Raw genomic sequence first — 19,464 nt, 5'->3', positions numbered from 1 at the left:
GGCATCTGCGTCCGGAGTTTTGGACTATCTGCGTCCGGAGTACTCCGGACGCATATGTCGGAGACGCAGATGCCATGGACTATCTGCGTCCGGAACTGGGCAGTTCCGGACGCAGCTTTATTTTTTTTATTATTATATACCAGCTGCGTTCGGAACTGCCCAGTTCCGGACGCAGCTGACATTTTTTTTTAATTTTTTAAATTTTTTTAATATGCTATTTATTTTGTTGTGCACCCCAAATAATTTTCTGTAGCATTTACAATATAATTATTGTCCAGCTCTCAACACATACACATCAAAACATACCAACTTCACAAATCTCAACGCTAAAAAATTCTCAAAACAATAATCTATTCATAGTTTTCAACATCAAACCACACCACATCAAAACCATACACCAAACATCAAACCACACCACATCAAACCACACCTATCCAACACTTCAACACTTCAAAGCTACTTCAATGTTTTCAAAACTTCAACAATATATCAACTTCAACACTAGCTACTTCAAATCTAAATATTTCTCACCAATTCAAAGTAAAACTACGTTACCAAAATACTTAACACATACCAAATAAAACATAATAAGTAAACACATAATGTTAATAGTAAACACATAATTTTAACATATACCAAATACTTAACACATACATCATTACAATTTTATAAAACATAACACATTCATCATTACATCATTACAACACTTTACCTACACAAAATGTCATAAGCATTCTTCACAAAAGTATTTAGCCCAAATTTCACGAATTTCATGGATTTGATTCTCCGTGTAGGACTTTGACCCCGCAAATGCCTACAAAAATTTAAAAATTATCAAATTATTAGTTTTAACATTAATAAAATATAATTTAAAATTCTTTAGTTTTATTAAATTTTACTTACCGATGCTAAATCTTCATACTCATAGTATTGAGTGCATATCTCAAACATAAATCGCAAGACATAATATCCGCACTCCACACTACCGGATTGTGTAGGACACTATAAATTATAAATTTTGATGTATATATATATTAGAAAGTTAAACAATAAAACATTACTAATACCCTTATAAAATATATAAAACAATTTTGATATATACCTTAAAAATACAGGACCACACATTTTAATTTCCCACACCAAGTGTACTGTTAAATGCACCATAAAATCAAAAAATGATGGGGGGAAGTACATTTCAAATTGGCATAAAGTTACTATCACATCAGCTTGCAATGAATCTAACACATCTGGATCAACAACTTTACTACTAATGGCAGAATCTAACACATCTGGATCAACAACTTTACTACTAATGGCATTGAAAAAGTAACAAAGCTCAACAACTTTACTACTAATGGCATTGAAAAAGTAACAAAGCTTGGTAATGGTTTGTCTAACATGGTTTGGTAATATGCCTCTAATAGCAACAGGTAGCATATGTTGCATTAACACATGGCAATCATGAGATTTCATACCAACCAATTTAAGGTCCTTCATTGAAACAAGTTTTTTAATATTAGATGAATAGCCGGAAGGAACCTTAATACCATTCAGACAGCTACAAAAACTTGTTTTCTCCTTTTTAGACAAAGTATAACAAGCTGGAGGTAAGTATGCCCTCTTTCCCGAGTCCTGTGGTGCTAACTGATCCCTTATCCCCATTTCAACCATATCTTTTCTAGCTTTTATACCATCTTTCGTCTTACCTGGAATATTCAACAATGTCCCGATAATGCTATCACAAATATTTTTCTCTACATGCATTACATCAAGACAATGTCTAACAGATAAGTGCTCCCAATATGGTAAATCCCAGAATATAGACCTCTTTTTCCAAATACCCTTCTGACTTGTTTTTGAAGTTTTTCCAAACACAATATCAATGTTTTTTACTCTTTCATAAACGACATCCCCTGATAATGGTGAGCGAGCCACTCTAGTCTCAGATTTTCCATTGAAAACTTTTTTCTTCTTTCTATAAGGATGGTCAATAGGTAGAAAGATTCGATGACTCATGAACACATTTTTCTTACTATTGTTTAGCCAAAGATCATCTATTTCATCTTCACAAATAGGGCATGCCTTAGCCCCTTTAGTAGTATATCCTGACAAGTTACCATATGCTGGGAAGTCATTGATTATGCATAACAGCATGGCTCGCAAGTTGAAGTTGGTTTGGCTATGAGCATCAAACACCGCCACACCTTCATTCCACAGTATCTTTAAATCTTCAATAAGCGGTGTCAAGTACACATCTATGTCGTTTCTTGGTTGTTTAGGCCCAGATATTAACAAAGATAACATGATGTATTTACGCTTCATGCATAACCAAGGAGGAAGATTGTAAACTGTTAAAAGAACTGGCCAAGTGCTATGGCGACTGCTCATGTTACCACGAGGATTCATTCCATCTGTGCATAGTCCAAGCCTAAGATTTCGGTTTTCGGAACCGAATTCAGGAAACTTCATATTAATGTTCTTCCATTGAGGAGAATCGGCGGGATGTCTCAACTTTCCATCTTCTTTTCTACCAACAGCATGACATTGCAAATTGTTTGCATCATTTGGATTTGCAAACAAACGCTTGAACCTTGGAATCACCGTAGATACCACAACACCTTCGCAGGAGCACCTTTCTTCTTCTCACATGTATCATCGTATCCTTTCCGTTTATAACGCGATGCTCCACAATTCGGACACACATGCAAGTCTTTGTATTGTTTCCAATACAAAATACAATCGTTGCATGGATCCTTTCAATGTCCATACTCAACGGACATAACATTTTCTTTGCCTCATAAGTTGAACAAGGAAGTTCGTTATCATCAGGAAGCATGTCCTTTAAAAGTTTCAATAACTCCGTGAAACTCTTATCACTCCACCTATTCTTTGCTTTTAAGTTATACAATTTAAGCATTGATGATAACTTTGTAAATTTACTACATCCAGAAAACAAAGGTTTTCCAGAATTTTCAAAAAAAGTTTCAAACTCTTGAGGCAGTTCATTCAAATCCCCTTGCATATCTCGCATCAATTCATCTAGCCGGTCATTGTCTTCATCATTTCTAACATTATCTTCTTTACGTTTATCTTTCTCTATATCTAATTCGACATCATCTGTACTAAAAGGTACATTTTCACCATGCCATATCCACGGGTCATATCCTTCTTTAAAACCACGACGTATCAAATGACTCTTAATTTCATCAATCCCACGAAACTTTTTTAGATTTCTACAATCACAACAAGGACACACTATATATTTTTCACCAATTTTACTTGCATATTCCTCGGCAATTTGTACAAAGTCTAGAACCCCATTGACATATTCAAGTGTATTACGTTTCTTATACATCCAACTCCGATCCATATCTCCTATTGTCACACAAACATTTATAATATGATAAATGAATTAGTTTATTTGAGCTACAACTTAAAGACTCAAGTTCAATAATTGAAAATTTAAAATACTACCAAAAACAAAATAAAAATTTATTGGACACTTTGTTAATTTTGGTTATATACTTTATTGAGTATTTACTTATATACTTGAATGTGATAATTATTTCTTATTTATTGGACACTTTGTTAATTTTGATTATATACTTTATTGATAATTATTTGATTTACTTAAATTTTTTATAATTACTTAGCTTCTAATTATTTATTGGACACTTTATAGGCTCAAGTTCAATAATTGAAAATTTAAAATACTACCAAAAACTAATTAAAAATTTATTGGACACTTTGTTAAACATGGTTATATACTTTATTGAGTATTTACTAATATACTTGAATGTGATAATTATTTATTATTTATTGGAGACTTTGTTAATTTTGGTTATATACTTTATTGAGTATTTACTTATATACTTGAATGTGATAATTATTTCTTATTTATTGGACACTTTGTTAATTTTGATTATATACTTTATTGATAATTATTTGATTTACTTAAATTTTTTATAATTACTTAGCTTCTAATTATTTATTGGACACTTTATAGGCTCAAGTTCAATAATTGAAAATTTAAAATACTACCAAAAACTAATTAAAAATTTATTGGACACTTTGTTAAACATGGTTATATACTTTATTGAGTATTTACTTATATACTTGAATGTGATAATTATTTCTTATTTATTGGACACTTTGTTAATTTTGATTATATACTTTATTGATAATTATTTGATTTACTTGAATTTTTTATAATTACTTAGCTTCTTATTATTTATTGTACACTTTATTGTAAAATTTAAAATACTACCAAAAACTAATTAAAAATTTTATTAACTAAAACTAACTAAATAATTTAAATTTTAAAATACTAATTAAAACTAGCTATTTACATATAAAACATATAATAGCAAGTATATAGATATGCATAATACACAATTTCTTTAAAACATATAGATATGCATATAATAGCAAGTATATAATTACTTAGCTTCTAATAATACACAATAATTAATCAAAATTAAATTTAACAATAATAAATATTTATTATGTATAAAACAAATAAATAAAATAAACAAAAAAAGATACGTACCTGATGATCGACGACGGACCGACAGCGGCGAACGCGGGGAGGGCGCCAGGCGCGGGGTGGTGCTGCGAAACGGGGAGGAGGTCTGCAGTGGCGTCCGGCGGCGAGGAGGTGTGGCAGTTCGTCCGGCGCCGAGAAAGCTAGCAGCGTGCTGGGCGATGGAGGTCTAAAGCGGCGGCGGCGATGGAGGTGGACGGCGGCTGGGTGACGGAGCGACGACGGCTGGAGAGCGATGGGCGACGGAGAGCGAACGGCGGAAGAGATGCGAAGGCGAACGGCGAGGCGAGGCGGCGAGGTCTGCGTTCGTTTTTTGGATATTCAGATCTGATATTCAGATCTAGATCTGAAAATTAAAAAATAATAATAATAAAGTAGTTGTGTCTGAAGTTACTTCGGACGCAGCTACGTGTCTTTCGTAAAACAACTGCGTCCGAAGTTCCAACTTCAGACGCAGCTAGCCAATTTAAAAAAAAAAATGTATACAATTTAATTACAAAAATGTCACCGCGTCAATTTGTGCGTCCGGAGTTTCAACTTCGGACGCAGCTGGTCCTAAATTTATGCTCTATTTTGTACTAGTGTATATTACCGCCTACATTTTCAACGAATTAAAAGCTAAGTATCCTTGTTCCCAAGAGAAAATATTTATACATGCATATGTTTACGTTATAGATGACTATCTATTATGTGCAACTAATCATATTTTCTTGAAAGTTGCCTATATCACATGATTAACATTAGAAGAGCGATCATCTATGTGATAATCTTTTACTATGACCACTATTTAAGAGAGATACATCTATGTGCCTAATAGATTTTTAAAATTGAGAGCATGATTGAACCATAAAATGTTGTGATAAGTTTTATTGATATGACCACTCCCTACATTGTATGGTGAATGCACTAACAATCATGTGATGATTGTGTTTGTATCACAAATTGCTCTTTTATGTTTTATGGCAATGTGAACCATTATAAAAGAGCTGAGCATTCATTTATTGGCTATTGGCTATTGTTGATAATGTTGACCCCGGTGGATAGGGGTTTCAAGTCTAGAGGTGGGGTAGTGAATACACTTGAACAGAATTTTGAAAATTAACGATTTGGATGAAGAAGCTCTGAAGGGTTACTTCTTTGCTACTTCAACAATTCAAGAGTTTACGCAGCAAAAATTAAATATACCTCTATTAGTGTGTTTGCACATAGTTTGTTGTTTAAAGGATTAGGTTTGCGTGAATGTTATATATACTAGAATTTAAAGCAATAAAGTAAAGGGATTGAGAGAGATTGTTATAGTGGTTTGGCTAACTTAGCCTACTCCACTCTTCTCCGTAAACACTTAGGATGTTTGACTATTTCGTTAGTACAATAGGATGTTCAAACCTTGAACACAAAGCCGGCCTTGAACTCCATAGATTTTCAACTCAATCGAGTTTACTCCGCCTCTTTGTACTTCTACCAAGTAGAGATACACAAGGGTTGAAGAAAATGTTCTTCGATCAATCTCCAACTAGAAGTCTTGGCTTTGAATGATCTTGATCTTCTCGGTTTGAGCATGGATCTCTCTCATTGGTCACGGATTATGAAACTTTCTTAGATTGACCAGTTCTTTGAACACTTAATGAATTTCTTAGATTGACCAGCACCTTCTTCAAGTCTTGGAAGGGGGTATTTATATGCGTTTTGAAAAGGATCCGTTAGAGAGAAAATCCATTTCAAAAAGTCTATTATCAGTAAGTAAAGACTAGCGTGTAATCCGGAGGTTAGGTAGACTTGTTAGACTTTCCAATCATTAGAGACTTATTTTGCGTTGAACTTATCTTTTTGCTCTACACAAAATGTTGAGGCGTTTTAAGGAAAATCTTCCTTGGGTTGTGAATCCCTCCAATTTATTATTTGTAATGTTTTCTCTTCGAACTTAAATTAATTTATGATTATTTCTCAAAAATTAAAAATTGTAACTTACGCAGAGACAAGGAAAGTAAACACAGACAATGGAAAGATATAAGAAATGTCACAAATGACGTTAGGAAACCATCGACATTAACATTGCTAACGGGTACCCCAATATTGAGAAACTAATTTGATAACTTTTTAGACAATTGGAGGACAACATTTAAAATTAAAGAAAAAAAATAGGAAAGACATAGACTACATGTACAAAATGACAACAATTGAAGGACCAAAATTCTATTCCCGATTTATTATTTTTGGATATAAAAATGGTGATTAGATATATTTGTGGATGTCTACACATGTAGGATCAAACTCTAATAAGAGCAGTGTGACCCTCCCAAGTGAGAGGTCACAGGTTCGATCCCCAGTGGGGGTGTGGCTCTTTGTGCTTCAGTAGATTGAGAAAGTATGTATGAACAGATACTACATTGTAACAGAGTTTGTTGTCTGACTTTTTGTAGACACCAGTGTGCTAAATCATTATGATTTATTCCTCCATAATTTTGTTAGGCAGGGGTCTGGGGCGCAAATTATGCCGTGGACCTGGGTCTAATACGACGCCGTTTCACTGTATTTTTTTAAAAAAAACATATAGCCCTAAAATGTGTAAATGTGGAGGTTTCAAATTGTGAATATGGAGTATAGAATTTGTGAATGTAGAGTTATGAATGTGTGAATCTGTAGTAGAATTAACAGAGTTCTAGCAGCCCCTTGAAATGTGCGAATGTGGAGGTTTCAAATTGTGAATATGGAGTATAGAATTTGTGAATGTAGAGTTATGAATGTGTGAATCTGTAGCAGAGTTAACAGAGTTCTAGCAACTTGTAGCCATGTAATGTGTGAATGTGGAGTTCCCAAGTTGTGAATATGGAGTCCTCTGAATATAGAGTTTTGAATGTGTGAATGCATAACAGTGGTAATATAGTTACTAAACATATAACTCTGTAATGTGTGAATATGGAGTTTTCAAATTGTGAATGTGGAGTATAGGGTCTGTGAATGTAGAGTTTGTGTTCTATTGCGATGAGGAGCCGTTAACGCCGTTAATTTTCTTCTTTTAAAAAAATAAAAATTGTGAAACAACGTCGTATTGGACCCAGGTCCACCTTAATTGTAAGGTGGACCTGGGTCCACGGCATAACTAAATGTGTGATTTGTGTGCTAAATCATTATGATTTATTCCTCCATAATTTTGTTAGGTAGGGGTCTGGCCGTCTGGGGCCTTTAGGGCTGAATTAATTAATATGGGGAGAAAGTAGTTAAAGCGGCATGTAATAAATGTGGATGCCATATGATATGCCTGTTCAAAAATAGTGTTGATGCAGAAAAAGAAAGCCAAATTTCCATTATATAACAAAACTTTGATAAACGTAGTTATCAATCTCCAGCGAGCTTTTCCTATCCTTAATTAATAAAGTGCTTCCTTCTCTCATCTTCCTCAATTCCTTATTTGTGAGTAATAGCTTTTTCCCGTTTAATGGAGAGAGAAATGGAAACTGAGCAAAACGAGAGTCAGAAAGTGGAAGAGGCAGAAAATGCAGGATTTAGTGAGCTAGAGAGGAACAAAATTCAGCTCATGAAAGCTCATCTTCATAAACAAGATCCATCTTTTGTGGTATATATATATATATGAACTTCTCACTATTTTATTTATTAATTATTATTATTATTATTATTATTATTATTATTATTATTATTAGATGAAGTTAAGTTTTGTTTAATATTAAACCCAAAAAAAATAAAAAGAAGCGTTTTGATAGACAACTTCTAGTTGGCTAAAGGGAGATGCTTTCAAGTTTCAACTTTAAAATAAAAGATTCAATCTTTATTTCATATATTTAAGAACTAGAAACGTGCCAAGGACCTTGTGGTCCAGTGGCATCAAACCCTTCCTTTTGTAGTTATGAACAGATACTGCATTGTAATAGAGTCAGTAGTATTCAAAAAAAAAAAAAAAGAACTAGAAACGTATTTCATCCATTTTTAGAAAATCTTTAGTCCCCTTTCATGACTTATGAATTATTGTCACGATTGGTTGCAGTTGATGTAAAATGATTATAAGAAATAATAATAATTTTTTGGATAACAAAAATAAAAATAATCTTTAGAATAAGTCTTATGTGAGACTTGTAATACATTTTTAGTTTAAATGCAATACTTTAATTTTTATACGTACATAGAAAAGTAATTTTCTCATACTTATGTATGTTTGATAATACCATACATTTGTTGTTGTTGTGTGGTAGGAAGTTGATGACTACACAATGAGAAGGTTTCTTCAGGCACGTAATCTAGACATAGAAAAAGCTTCAATTATGTTGTTAAAATACCTTAAATGGAGGCATACATTTGTGGAAAAAGGTTATATTTCTCCGTCGGAAGTTTCAAACGAGATAGCTCAAAATAAGGTATTTGTACAAGGAGTGGATAAACAAGGACGCCCTATTGTCGTCGTGTTTGGAGGTAGACATCTACAGATCAAAGATGGCTTTGAAGAATTCAAACGTAAGCCCATTATATTTTTCTTTCCTCTAATTAATAATATGATAATGAAATTAAGAGTAAGGATCCTAATACATTGGTCTAGTGGATGAAAAGTTTCACTTAAAACTTGCTTTTAGCGTCACCAACATTGAAAGTAATAATATGATAATGAAATTAAGAGTAAGGATCCTAATACATTAGTCTAGTGGATGAAAAGTTTCACTTAAAACTTGCTTTTAGCGTCACCAACATTGAAAGTTTTAATTTGCTCATTATGCGCAGGACCTAGCTAGATTGGCTAAAAAACAAAAGGAAAAAAAAAAAGTAGCCAGTTAAAAGTAATTTGTTAGTGGATACTCATTTTTATTCCCCACTTTAGGTAAAATTTGTACTCAGCACTAAAGAACAAATATTTTTTTTTTCTTTATAGAAAATTAGCACATTCTTAATTAAGGGAGAAATGAGATTTTAGTCACCAAGTATTATCTGGTAGTTACTTTAGCCCTTAATTTTTTGTCGTTACAATATATATCCCTAACTTTTAAAATAAGTTGATGTTTTAGTGTTTAGAACAACGAAACTATTATATTTCATTAGGCCTAGGGTTCTTTTAGTATATGGGTGTATTAATAATTTCTTATATTTGTTCTTTATAACCCTCTTCAATTTTGATATTTTAATTTATTTTCAAAATAGATAAATTGATTTTAATAGGTCGTGTAGGCGAGAAAATGTGGACAATGTACCGTAATTGAATAGAGAAATTTAGAGAATAAGGTTGCTAATTCTTTTGTTTTGCATATAAAATATTGAAACTAAAGAAGCTACAAACAAGAAAAATAAAAATAAAATATTAAAATACTCATGTACTAAATAAAACACTAACGTAATTTAATTTTCTATTACTCCAAAGATTAAAAAACTGCAACTTACTTAAAAAGTTAGAGGTATATTATAACGACAAAAAAATTAATGAGTTAATTACCGAAATGATCCTCTGACTATTACGAAATTACTAATTTGGTCCTTGTTTTTATTTTTTGGCCTAAGTAAGTCAATCAAGTTTAAAAATCTTAACCAATTATGTCCTCTGTTTATTTAGTTTAATGTTGTCAGTTGGGTTTAACGGTAAATTATCACTACTGCAGTTGTTATATGCTGGACTACGGTTCACACAATACTATGTGAATCATGCATGGTCCAATACAATTGTCAAATGAAACTGTAGTAAAGTTAATATGATACTTTAGTACAGTATTACTAAAATGAAATTAGTGTGTGTAAAATATGAAACTAAAAACCAGAGCTCATGCAATAATGTATCATGTCAAAAAATTGTAATAGAACTAAAATAATACTTTAGTGTTGCTATAATGAAATTAGTGTGTATAGAAATTAAATTAAAAAAATAATAATTTTGTCAAATGAAACTAAAGTGTAATTATAATGATACGACCAGGGACGTATCCAAGAATTTGTTCCAGTGGGAGCGAAGTATTAAAATAAAAAAGATAGTTAAAAAAAGGAAGAAATAGTTTAAAAATATAATCATAAATATTGTTGGATATAGGCGATAAATAAAACACATCAAAACTTTATAAAAATATTTATAGCAAAATATAAAACATAATTAATTTGATAAATTAATTCAAATAGAAAACAAATTATAAATTACATATCTCATTAATATTATATATATATAATTCAGATAGTTATATATCTAGTGTATCTTGTGTATACTAGTAAAAAATAAAGTAATAGCTACAACAAAAAATGATACATATGTATTTCTTTAATTTAGAATTATGTGTCTACAATACCTTTATTTGAAAAAATTATTCATTATCAAAAAATTAAATTAAATAAGAGAAATAATTTCATTAGTTATATTGTCTTTATTTTCTCTCATACAAAGATTCTTTACATTCAAATTTATCAATTGATATTCATTACGTTGTCCATTATATTATTTTTACAATATCTTGTAATTAAATATCAAGGTTATAGTACAAAATAATGTTATATATTTATTTACCAAGTATTTTATCAATACTATGAAAAAAAATTTTAAAATAATTTGAAGCTAATTATATTAACTACTTAGGGATTGGTTGACAAAGAGAGTACTCAAATAATAACCCAACAAATTGAAGCGGAATCACTCTATTTTACTCTTATTGAATTAAATAAATTAGTAGTTACACCAAAAAATGATACATATGTATTTTTTTAATACCATGAAAAAAATAAATAAAAAAAAAGAATAGTTTGAAATCAATCATATTAACTACTTGGGGGATTTGTTGACAATGAAAGTACTCAAATAACCCATTACCCAACAAATTGAAGCGAGAAACTACCTTTTAATGTCTTTGGAATACATAATATTTTAAATTTTCAAATTTTTATTAATTTATTTAATCTTTTTTCTTAAACTAGGGATTTCTTTATCCACAATAACTCATTCAACAATAATGGTTGAACCAAATGAACCCAAGCAGAACACCTAAATGAAAGTCCATAACTCCTATATCATAATCTCATTGCATGACATTGTCATCTATGCTACCAACAATAACCGAATTGCAAATAACACACTACCAACAAAAAGGAAGAGAACAAATAGTAAAGATGAAAACAATGACAATATTACTCAAAAGAGAATTAAGAACACTTAGAAAAATTCAAATTAAAAGTAGTATTTATTTAGACTATCATTTTTAGACCAAATATTTAGACTATCGATTTTACAAGGTTGCAAACATTTATTTTAGTAATAATTATAATGAATTTTCTATATTATCTTGGATTCATATACTTTGAGTTAGATATTTAAATAAAAAAATTCGACATTCAATTACCCATGTATAAACTTCTCCTATATAATCTTGATATACTTTCAAATATTTATTTAAATATAAACATTGGGCATTAACCCATTCGCGCAATGCGTGTATAAAACTAGTATATATATATATATATATATATACCATAAAAAAGTCATAAAAGAAGTTACAGGATTCGAGTAAGCGCTTGTGCTGCGAACACACGACCTTTGGTAAAGCAAAACACAGCTCTACCATCTTATCTAGCTAACTCTTTGTTTATTACATCTGTTTTTATATATTTATATCTAAAACATGTATATATACACATATATACATACAAAGCTATATATGGGGTGGGGGTGGGGGTGGGGTGAGTGGGGGCAGCTGCCCCCACAGTGGCTCCGTCACTGAATACGACATCGTTTTACTTTATGGTTCATACTGCTACATGAATCATAGTTCACACTAAAATTTGCCACTCAAATTAATCTTGTTTAATTTGGTTTCAGGTTTTGTAGTTTTTGCTTTGGACAAAGTTTGTGCAAGGTAAGTTAATTATATAGGAGCATCTATTGATCTCTGTTTGAATAAAAGATTATTGTTTTTATGCACAAATTTTGGATTTGATTTGTAGGTTATTAGCAGGCTACGAGGAGTTTATGACGATTTTAGATCTTCAAGGATATGGGTATTCCAACAGTGATGCCCGTGGATATATTGGAGTTCTATCCATTCTTCAGGTTTATCTCTCACCTACAATAATCATTTGTTTCTATGCGTTATATTATTTATTGGGAATATGATGAAATAACCTTTCAAATTATATGTCAAATAGTAATTGAGTGATGCTACACAGTACCCCTCCTAAATTTTCCTTCTTTATTTTTGTTTCTGATATGAGGCTATCTAATTAGTTACTTTAATATCTAATTAAAAGTAGGTGGATTAACCAATTCATAACATCTAATAATTATATACCACACCATGAGAAAAAGTATTAAGAAAAAAATTAAAAGAAAAAAATATTATTTTCCATAATAATTAGGCCTCTAAACCATTAAACATTTTAATTAGATATCTCAATTTATTAAATTGGTGCCTTTGAGTCAATTGATAAGTTACTAAAAGATATTTGGTGTCAAGACCTTGTGGTCTAGTAGCACCCGGTTGCACTCCTTTATGGAAGGAGGTGGGTTCGAGTTTCAGTGAAGACAATATTAGAGTCCTTCAGTAGGTGTGTAATAAAGTCGATAATACTCAAAACAAAAAGTATTTGGTCAATTAAAAAATATTTTTCTAGACGAAAAAATTTGTCGACTTCTTTGTCCATGACCGACTTTTTCGTCAAGATGACGGAGAGGGATCACCCATTCACCCGCTTATTCAAACGCAATTATATCGTGGACCACGGTCCACAATGGATTGTGAACCGCACATCAAAACGACGTCGTTTTGATTAATGAAAACAACAGATGAAATCACCTCCGTTCCACGCCATTCACTTTGAATTCATATACACTACAGTTACATTTCAACACTACTGCAGTTACATTTCGATATAACCACAGTTTCATTCGATAATATAAAAACACAAATGTGAAACTGTTATTCAGTATCAGTTCATATACACTGCAGTTACATTTCAACACAACTACAGTTACATTTCTACATAACTATAGTTTCATTCGATAATATAAAAGACAGATGTGAAATTGTTATTCAGTATCAGTTCATATACACTGCAGTTACATTTCAACACAATTACAGTTACATTTCAATATAACTACAGTTTCATTCGATAATATAAAAACAAATGTAAGACATTATCTTTTGAGATGCCCTGTAGTATCAGTGACCACGGTCCATAATGCATTATGGATCGTGGTCCACGGTATAACGACTGTTATTCAAACGAGTGCAAAATCTTAAGATAGAATTAGATTTTTCAATTATTACAGATAAAATAGATAAAATAATAAATATATAATACTACTATATCAACGTAAATATATCTTCTAAATTAGTATTTCAGGATATTTTGGATCTAAAATCCACTACATAGATGAGTAATTGGAGAGCAATGAATGAAAGAAATAGTAGACAGAATAAATAATAATAATAATAATAATAATAATAATAATAATAATAATAATAATAATAATAATAATAATAATATAGTTGAGTTTTGGTCTAAATTAAAGTATATTAAAAGTCATAATTAAAAATGAAATGAAGTAAATTAAAAATAATACTTGTATTTATATAACGAGTAAAATGTTTTTTTTTTTTTGTTTTTTATCTCTCAAGTATATAGCTCTAGTTTCTCTTTCAAACATTACAAAATACATATCTAACTTTATAAAAAAAAAAAAAAAAAATACACACACATACACACAGACTTTTAATTTCATCCTCATGCAACGAAACCGTGAACCTCGATTACAATTTGACTCATATTGTATATTTCTTTAGCAAGTTTTTTTGACAAAAATTACATATACATTTATATTTTTCCTAATAAAATTAAAGTTCACAATTTTGTTGATTGAAACATGAAAATTCTAACCTTTTTCGTAAAGTTAAGAGTGTATTCTACAACAGTTAAAAGATATGAACTAAAATGACTAAAAATGCACAATTGAAGAAATAAAAATGCGTTTTCCCTTTTAAAAAGCTAGCTCATTACCGAATATTCAAGTGAATTACTTAAATAAGTTTTTTTAGTACTATTGACTCTGTTACAATGTAGTATCTGTTCGTAGCTACTTTTTCAATCAAATGAAGCGCAAAGAGCCAATATCGCCTTTACTGAGGCGAGAACCCACCCCTCCCATGTGAGGGTGCAACCGAGTGCCACTAGACCACAATGTCTTTGGCGGATCATGCTTATTTAGTTTAAAATAATGTGAGGAAAGCTTATGCATGCATATTTATCCCAAAATATCACCATATTTTTATTTAAACATCAGCGAATTGAAAAAAATGATGTTATTTTTCTCCAAACCTGTGCTCTCTTTTTTTTTTTTTCTTCGAAAATGATGTGGTCAAATTGGTGTAATTTTTCTTAAATGATGAAATGAAGTTCTACATATCTACAAACAATGACATAGTGATTTTTTAAATTTTCAAGACTACATCTAATCCGTTTACTGTTTTTAGATAGATTGTAAATGGTATCATTGGAAACAATTCCAATCAACCATGTATGAATCTGGAAGTATTGTAATGGTTTCTGATAATTATATATGATTGTACTTGGTTTTATTAAATACATGATTGTCGAAGTTATTATTAAAATCATTTTCAATGGAACAATCCAATATCATCATTTACTATTAGAATAATCTCAATATTACATAAATGACACTATATATATATATATAGATATATATATATATATAGAGAGAGAGAGGGGGATGAGATCTGGTGTGAAGAATTCCCCAAGTGTAAACATGTGTGAGATCTGAGTCGTTGATCAAATCTAGATCAACAGCTCAAATCAATAAAAATTTTAAAAATATATATATACGTGTCGTAGAAGGAAGAACAAAGTGTAAAATGACGCACCTTAAGTATTACAAAGATGCACCTTAAGTGTTAGAATGATGCACCTTAAGAGTTAAAATGACGCATCTTAAGTCTTAACATCGTGCACCTTCACTTTTTAAAAGGGCGCACCTTAAGTAGTAAAATTACGCACCTTAAGTGTATTACTGACACACCTTAAATGTTAAAATGACGCACCTTAAGCTTTAGAATGACGCACCTTAAGTTCTCAAGTCTATAACTGATGCATCTTAAATATTAAAACGGGACTCCTTAAGTATTTAACATGACGCACCTTAAATACAGAAAACATTCACCTTAAGTTTGGACAATACACAAAATGAGCAAATTGCCAGCGCATTTTTTTTTAATTAGGGTTCATCCTAGATGTTGATTTTTGCGAGATCAATGTATATATGCATATTTCACCTAAACACAACCTCCGCATTTGATCTGTATTTTATATATAGACACACACACATATATCGGTAAAAAAAAAATTCTTATATGTATATAATTTGAGTTAATATCACAAATGGTCCTTTGACTATTGAGCTAGTACTCATTTTAGTCTTCAACTTTCAATTCGATCACAAATGATCCTCTAGCTTTCATTTTTGACTACAAATAGTCATCCGTTAAAATTTCTGTTAAATAAGTATTAAATTTAGGGGTAATATTGTCAAATTGATTAATATTAGTATGATTACTTCTTTTTTAGAATTATATGACAACATAATTAATTTCAAATATTAATAAACATTAAGTTAATAAATATAAAAACAAAATAGACGTGACAAATCACATAAATGAACAAATTAAATAAAAATTCATGATTAATGTTTGTAATTTGTACTTGATTAATTATATTAATTCAACGGTGGCGGCCTTCAGTTATGTCCCAAAAAAAAAGTTTGATCGATTAATGAAGAGTGAAAACTATTAATCGGCCATGTATGAATAACCATGAAAATGATAGAAACAAGGTTTTTGAAAAAAAAATCTTCCATTTTAATATGTTGGTTAAATTAAAACCAGATAGCTCTAATATTAAATATTCATTTTGTACGCATAATTACGAGAATAAAGTGTATTGTCTTTTTATTTACGAGTATTTATAATTGTTAATTGTTCCATTTATGCTTGTTGGTGAAAAATTATGAGCATTTTATTTTATGGCCATATTATATATATATATATATATATATATATATATATATATATATATATATATATTAATTTGACGACAATACCCCTAGATTTAACACTTATTTAATAAAATTTTTAATGGAGGATTATTTGGTGTCAAAAATGAAAGTCAAAGGATTTGTGGTCGAATTAAAAGTCAAGAACTAAAAGGAGTACTAGCCCAATAGTTAGATGACCATTTGTGGTATTAACTCTATATAATTTTTATTTTTATGGTTCACAATTATAACCATCTAGTTTCAAATTGAAACCAACGAATATAATTCTTATATTGAGACTACCGTATTGTAGAATTTAAATTCTAAGACTTGTCTTTTCAAATACTTAATATTGTCCGAACCATGACTCCATGAGCATGCCTAACTAACTAACTATCTACTTCCAATTGACTCGCAACATCTACCAAGAACTACAAGTGGCTTCTACCAGTTGCATCAAACAAGGCCAATCTTCTCATCATATACTAAAAACTTAGCTTGTAATTTAATGGCAGGATTACTATCCAGAAAGGCTGGGAAAATGTTTGATTATTCACGTGCCTTATGTGTTCTGGGCGTTGTACAAGATTATGTATCCTTTCATCAACAACAATACCAGGAACAAGGTAAACCCTATTCATCTGCTTCTATAATAGGCATTAAAATTCCTGAACGCACGCATTTGCTTGTAACAAGCCGTTTGGTTGGAAGCCATGGATGGAATTAGGGGCCGGGGAAAAACATTGTAATTTTGTAAAAAAAAGGAAATAAAGTAAGAATTACAGAGAAATTTGTTGTAGAATAAGACATTTTTTCTGTAGATCTTCTGTGAACTTCAATTAGGATCTTTTGTTATAAAGTAAATAATAGAATAGAGAGAAAGGTAACAACTGAAATTCAGAATAGAGAGTAATAAAAGCTATGAGAGATTCTCATTCATCATCCAACTGAACAACATAATACAAATATATATTTTCCTACAAACTAGGAAAATAACAAACCACTCAACATAATGGCAACACATTTAAATCTTCATAACAGAATTCAAATTTTATTGTTTAGTAGGCACGAATGTAATAAGTGATATAAAGATTAAAATGCCCCTAGTAATAGTAATAGTAATATTTCAAAAAAAAAAAACAACTCCTTTTCTTTTATAGGGGGGAGGGGTAAAATAGTCCATACAAGACCTTTTTTCTTCCCATCTAGTTTGGAATTGCAATTCTTGGGGGATGGGTAGGATTTTGAGTTCTCAATTCCATGGAAGGAGAGAATTGTAAGTTTGTGGAATTGCAATTTCTTCCAAGCAAACAACATAATTTTAATGTTAAAGAATTAGGTAAGAAAGCAATTTCAATTCCTTTCAACCAAACAGCTAGCATGAAGGATTAGGGAGAAAAGAATTGAAAATTTTATGGGAGACAAATAATGTGACAATAATGTATAAATTCAAATTCTATTGTTTAATTGGTTGGTATGAGTCTACAGTCTACTTATATTACTACGAGTATTTTATTCAAATATTTAGTTTACATGAGAAATGAAAGGGAATAAAAGTAGTATAAAGACCAAAATGTCCATGAACTTGATATTCCTAAAAGAGGATATAGGATTATTAGAGAGAGATAATTTGGTCCTTACAACCCAACTTTTCTTCCCATGTATTATGAAATTGTAATTCCTAAGAGAGGTAGGATTTGTAATTTCTCATAATTGTGGAATTACAATTCCGCTTAACTACTATTTCTTCCCGTCAAACTGTGAAAATTTTACTTTTTGAAATAAGTAAAAAAAAATAATTGTAATTCTCATCTACCAAACATGCTATAAATAGTCTGCTTTCATGCTAAATCGATAAATCTTAATGCTAAATGATAAGAATAGTAAGAGTACATTTTATAATTTGACAATATTAAAGCTATCTATTAATTTTTTTTTTTCAAATTACAAAATGTATCACATCTTTTACTCTTTTTAGTATTTGACAACTTACCATCAACATGTATAATTTCTCATAAATAATGTACCATAAAACTTTTAATTCTAAAAATAGATATTATGTTACTCTAAAAACAAATAATGTACAAATATAGAATAAATGATTTTTTTTAAGGAATCATATATACAAATTAAATTTAAAATGAATTATATTTATTCTTAAATAGCTAGTTAAAATAATTTAGAGATTATTAGTACTTTTACCGAAATTTTTTAAAAAAATCCGTTAATATTGAGTTTTACTTTAAAGAATGTGCATGATGAATGGTGCAGATTATGTTTGTGGATAATAGAGTATTGACATCAACACTACTGGAATTTATCGATGAGAGGCAGCTCCCAGACCTGTATGGAGGGAAACAGCCCTTAGTCCCTATCCATAATTGTGAACACCCACGCCAACAACAACCTCAAAACTCATCATAGCTTTTTACTTTAATACTCATGGATTTGTTTTTTCTTATATGTAATAAACTACTTATAATAAATATTGTATGTTAAAATTCTTTTAAAATAATAAACACCTTCTGAATAATATTCTATGAACCAAAAGTTTGTCTCCTGAAGAAATGCAACAAATTAAATTTTTAGCCTAAATTCATTATGATATGATCCTTTTGTTGAATTTAACTCTAGATTCTTCTTTTCTCTTTTTTCTTTTTTTTCTTTTCCATAGCTTAAATTCAACAAATTCATACGTCAATCATTACGATTCATGCATGATTTTAAAATTTGAAAATATCTCAACTTTGATTAATCTAACATAAAAATTCAATAGTTTACTTTTTTTATTTTCAATTTAAGTGTTGCATGCATTAGAAGGTGAGTTGAAATTCACAATATAATTTGTCAATAATTTTGTGAAAATAAAACCTAGGTACTCCCTATAAATACTTCTTGATCATAAGAAATTCTTTCA

At 30.2% G+C, this 19,464-nt stretch overlaps 1 protein-coding gene and 1 long non-coding RNA gene across 2 annotated transcripts; one reads left to right on the top strand and one right to left on the bottom strand.

Annotated features, from left to right (window-relative positions):
• Positions 1 to 387: 387 nt before the first annotated feature.
• On the bottom strand, positions 388 to 4,900 carry LOC116017570. The gene is made up of 3 exons (XR_004097933.1): positions 4,550 to 4,900; positions 904 to 1,002; positions 388 to 814 (listed from the first exon to the last, which is right to left on the bottom strand). It is a non-coding gene; the product is annotated as an uncharacterized LOC116017570 (long non-coding RNA).
• Positions 4,901 to 7,920: 3,020 nt separating this feature from the next.
• Positions 7,921 to 19,097, top strand: LOC116017767 (phosphatidylinositol transfer protein 3-like). Its single transcript, XM_031258401.1, has 6 exons — positions 7,921 to 8,117; positions 8,749 to 9,007; positions 12,324 to 12,360; positions 12,449 to 12,554; positions 17,063 to 17,173; positions 18,819 to 19,097. The coding sequence occupies exons 1-6, from the start codon at positions 7,980 to 7,982 to the stop codon at positions 18,969 to 18,971; spliced, it is 804 nt and encodes a 267-aa protein (XP_031114261.1). The 5' UTR covers positions 7,921 to 7,979; the 3' UTR covers positions 18,972 to 19,097.
• The last annotated feature ends 367 nt before the right edge of the window (positions 19,098 to 19,464 follow it).

This window comes from Ipomoea triloba, chromosome 4, assembly GCF_003576645.1.
Source record: "Ipomoea triloba cultivar NCNSP0323 chromosome 4, ASM357664v1".
Taxonomy (NCBI): domain Eukaryota; kingdom Viridiplantae; phylum Streptophyta; class Magnoliopsida; order Solanales; family Convolvulaceae; genus Ipomoea; species Ipomoea triloba.
The sequence above is the reverse complement of the archived record's forward strand: the minus strand, read 5'-3'. Positions and strand labels throughout refer to the sequence as shown.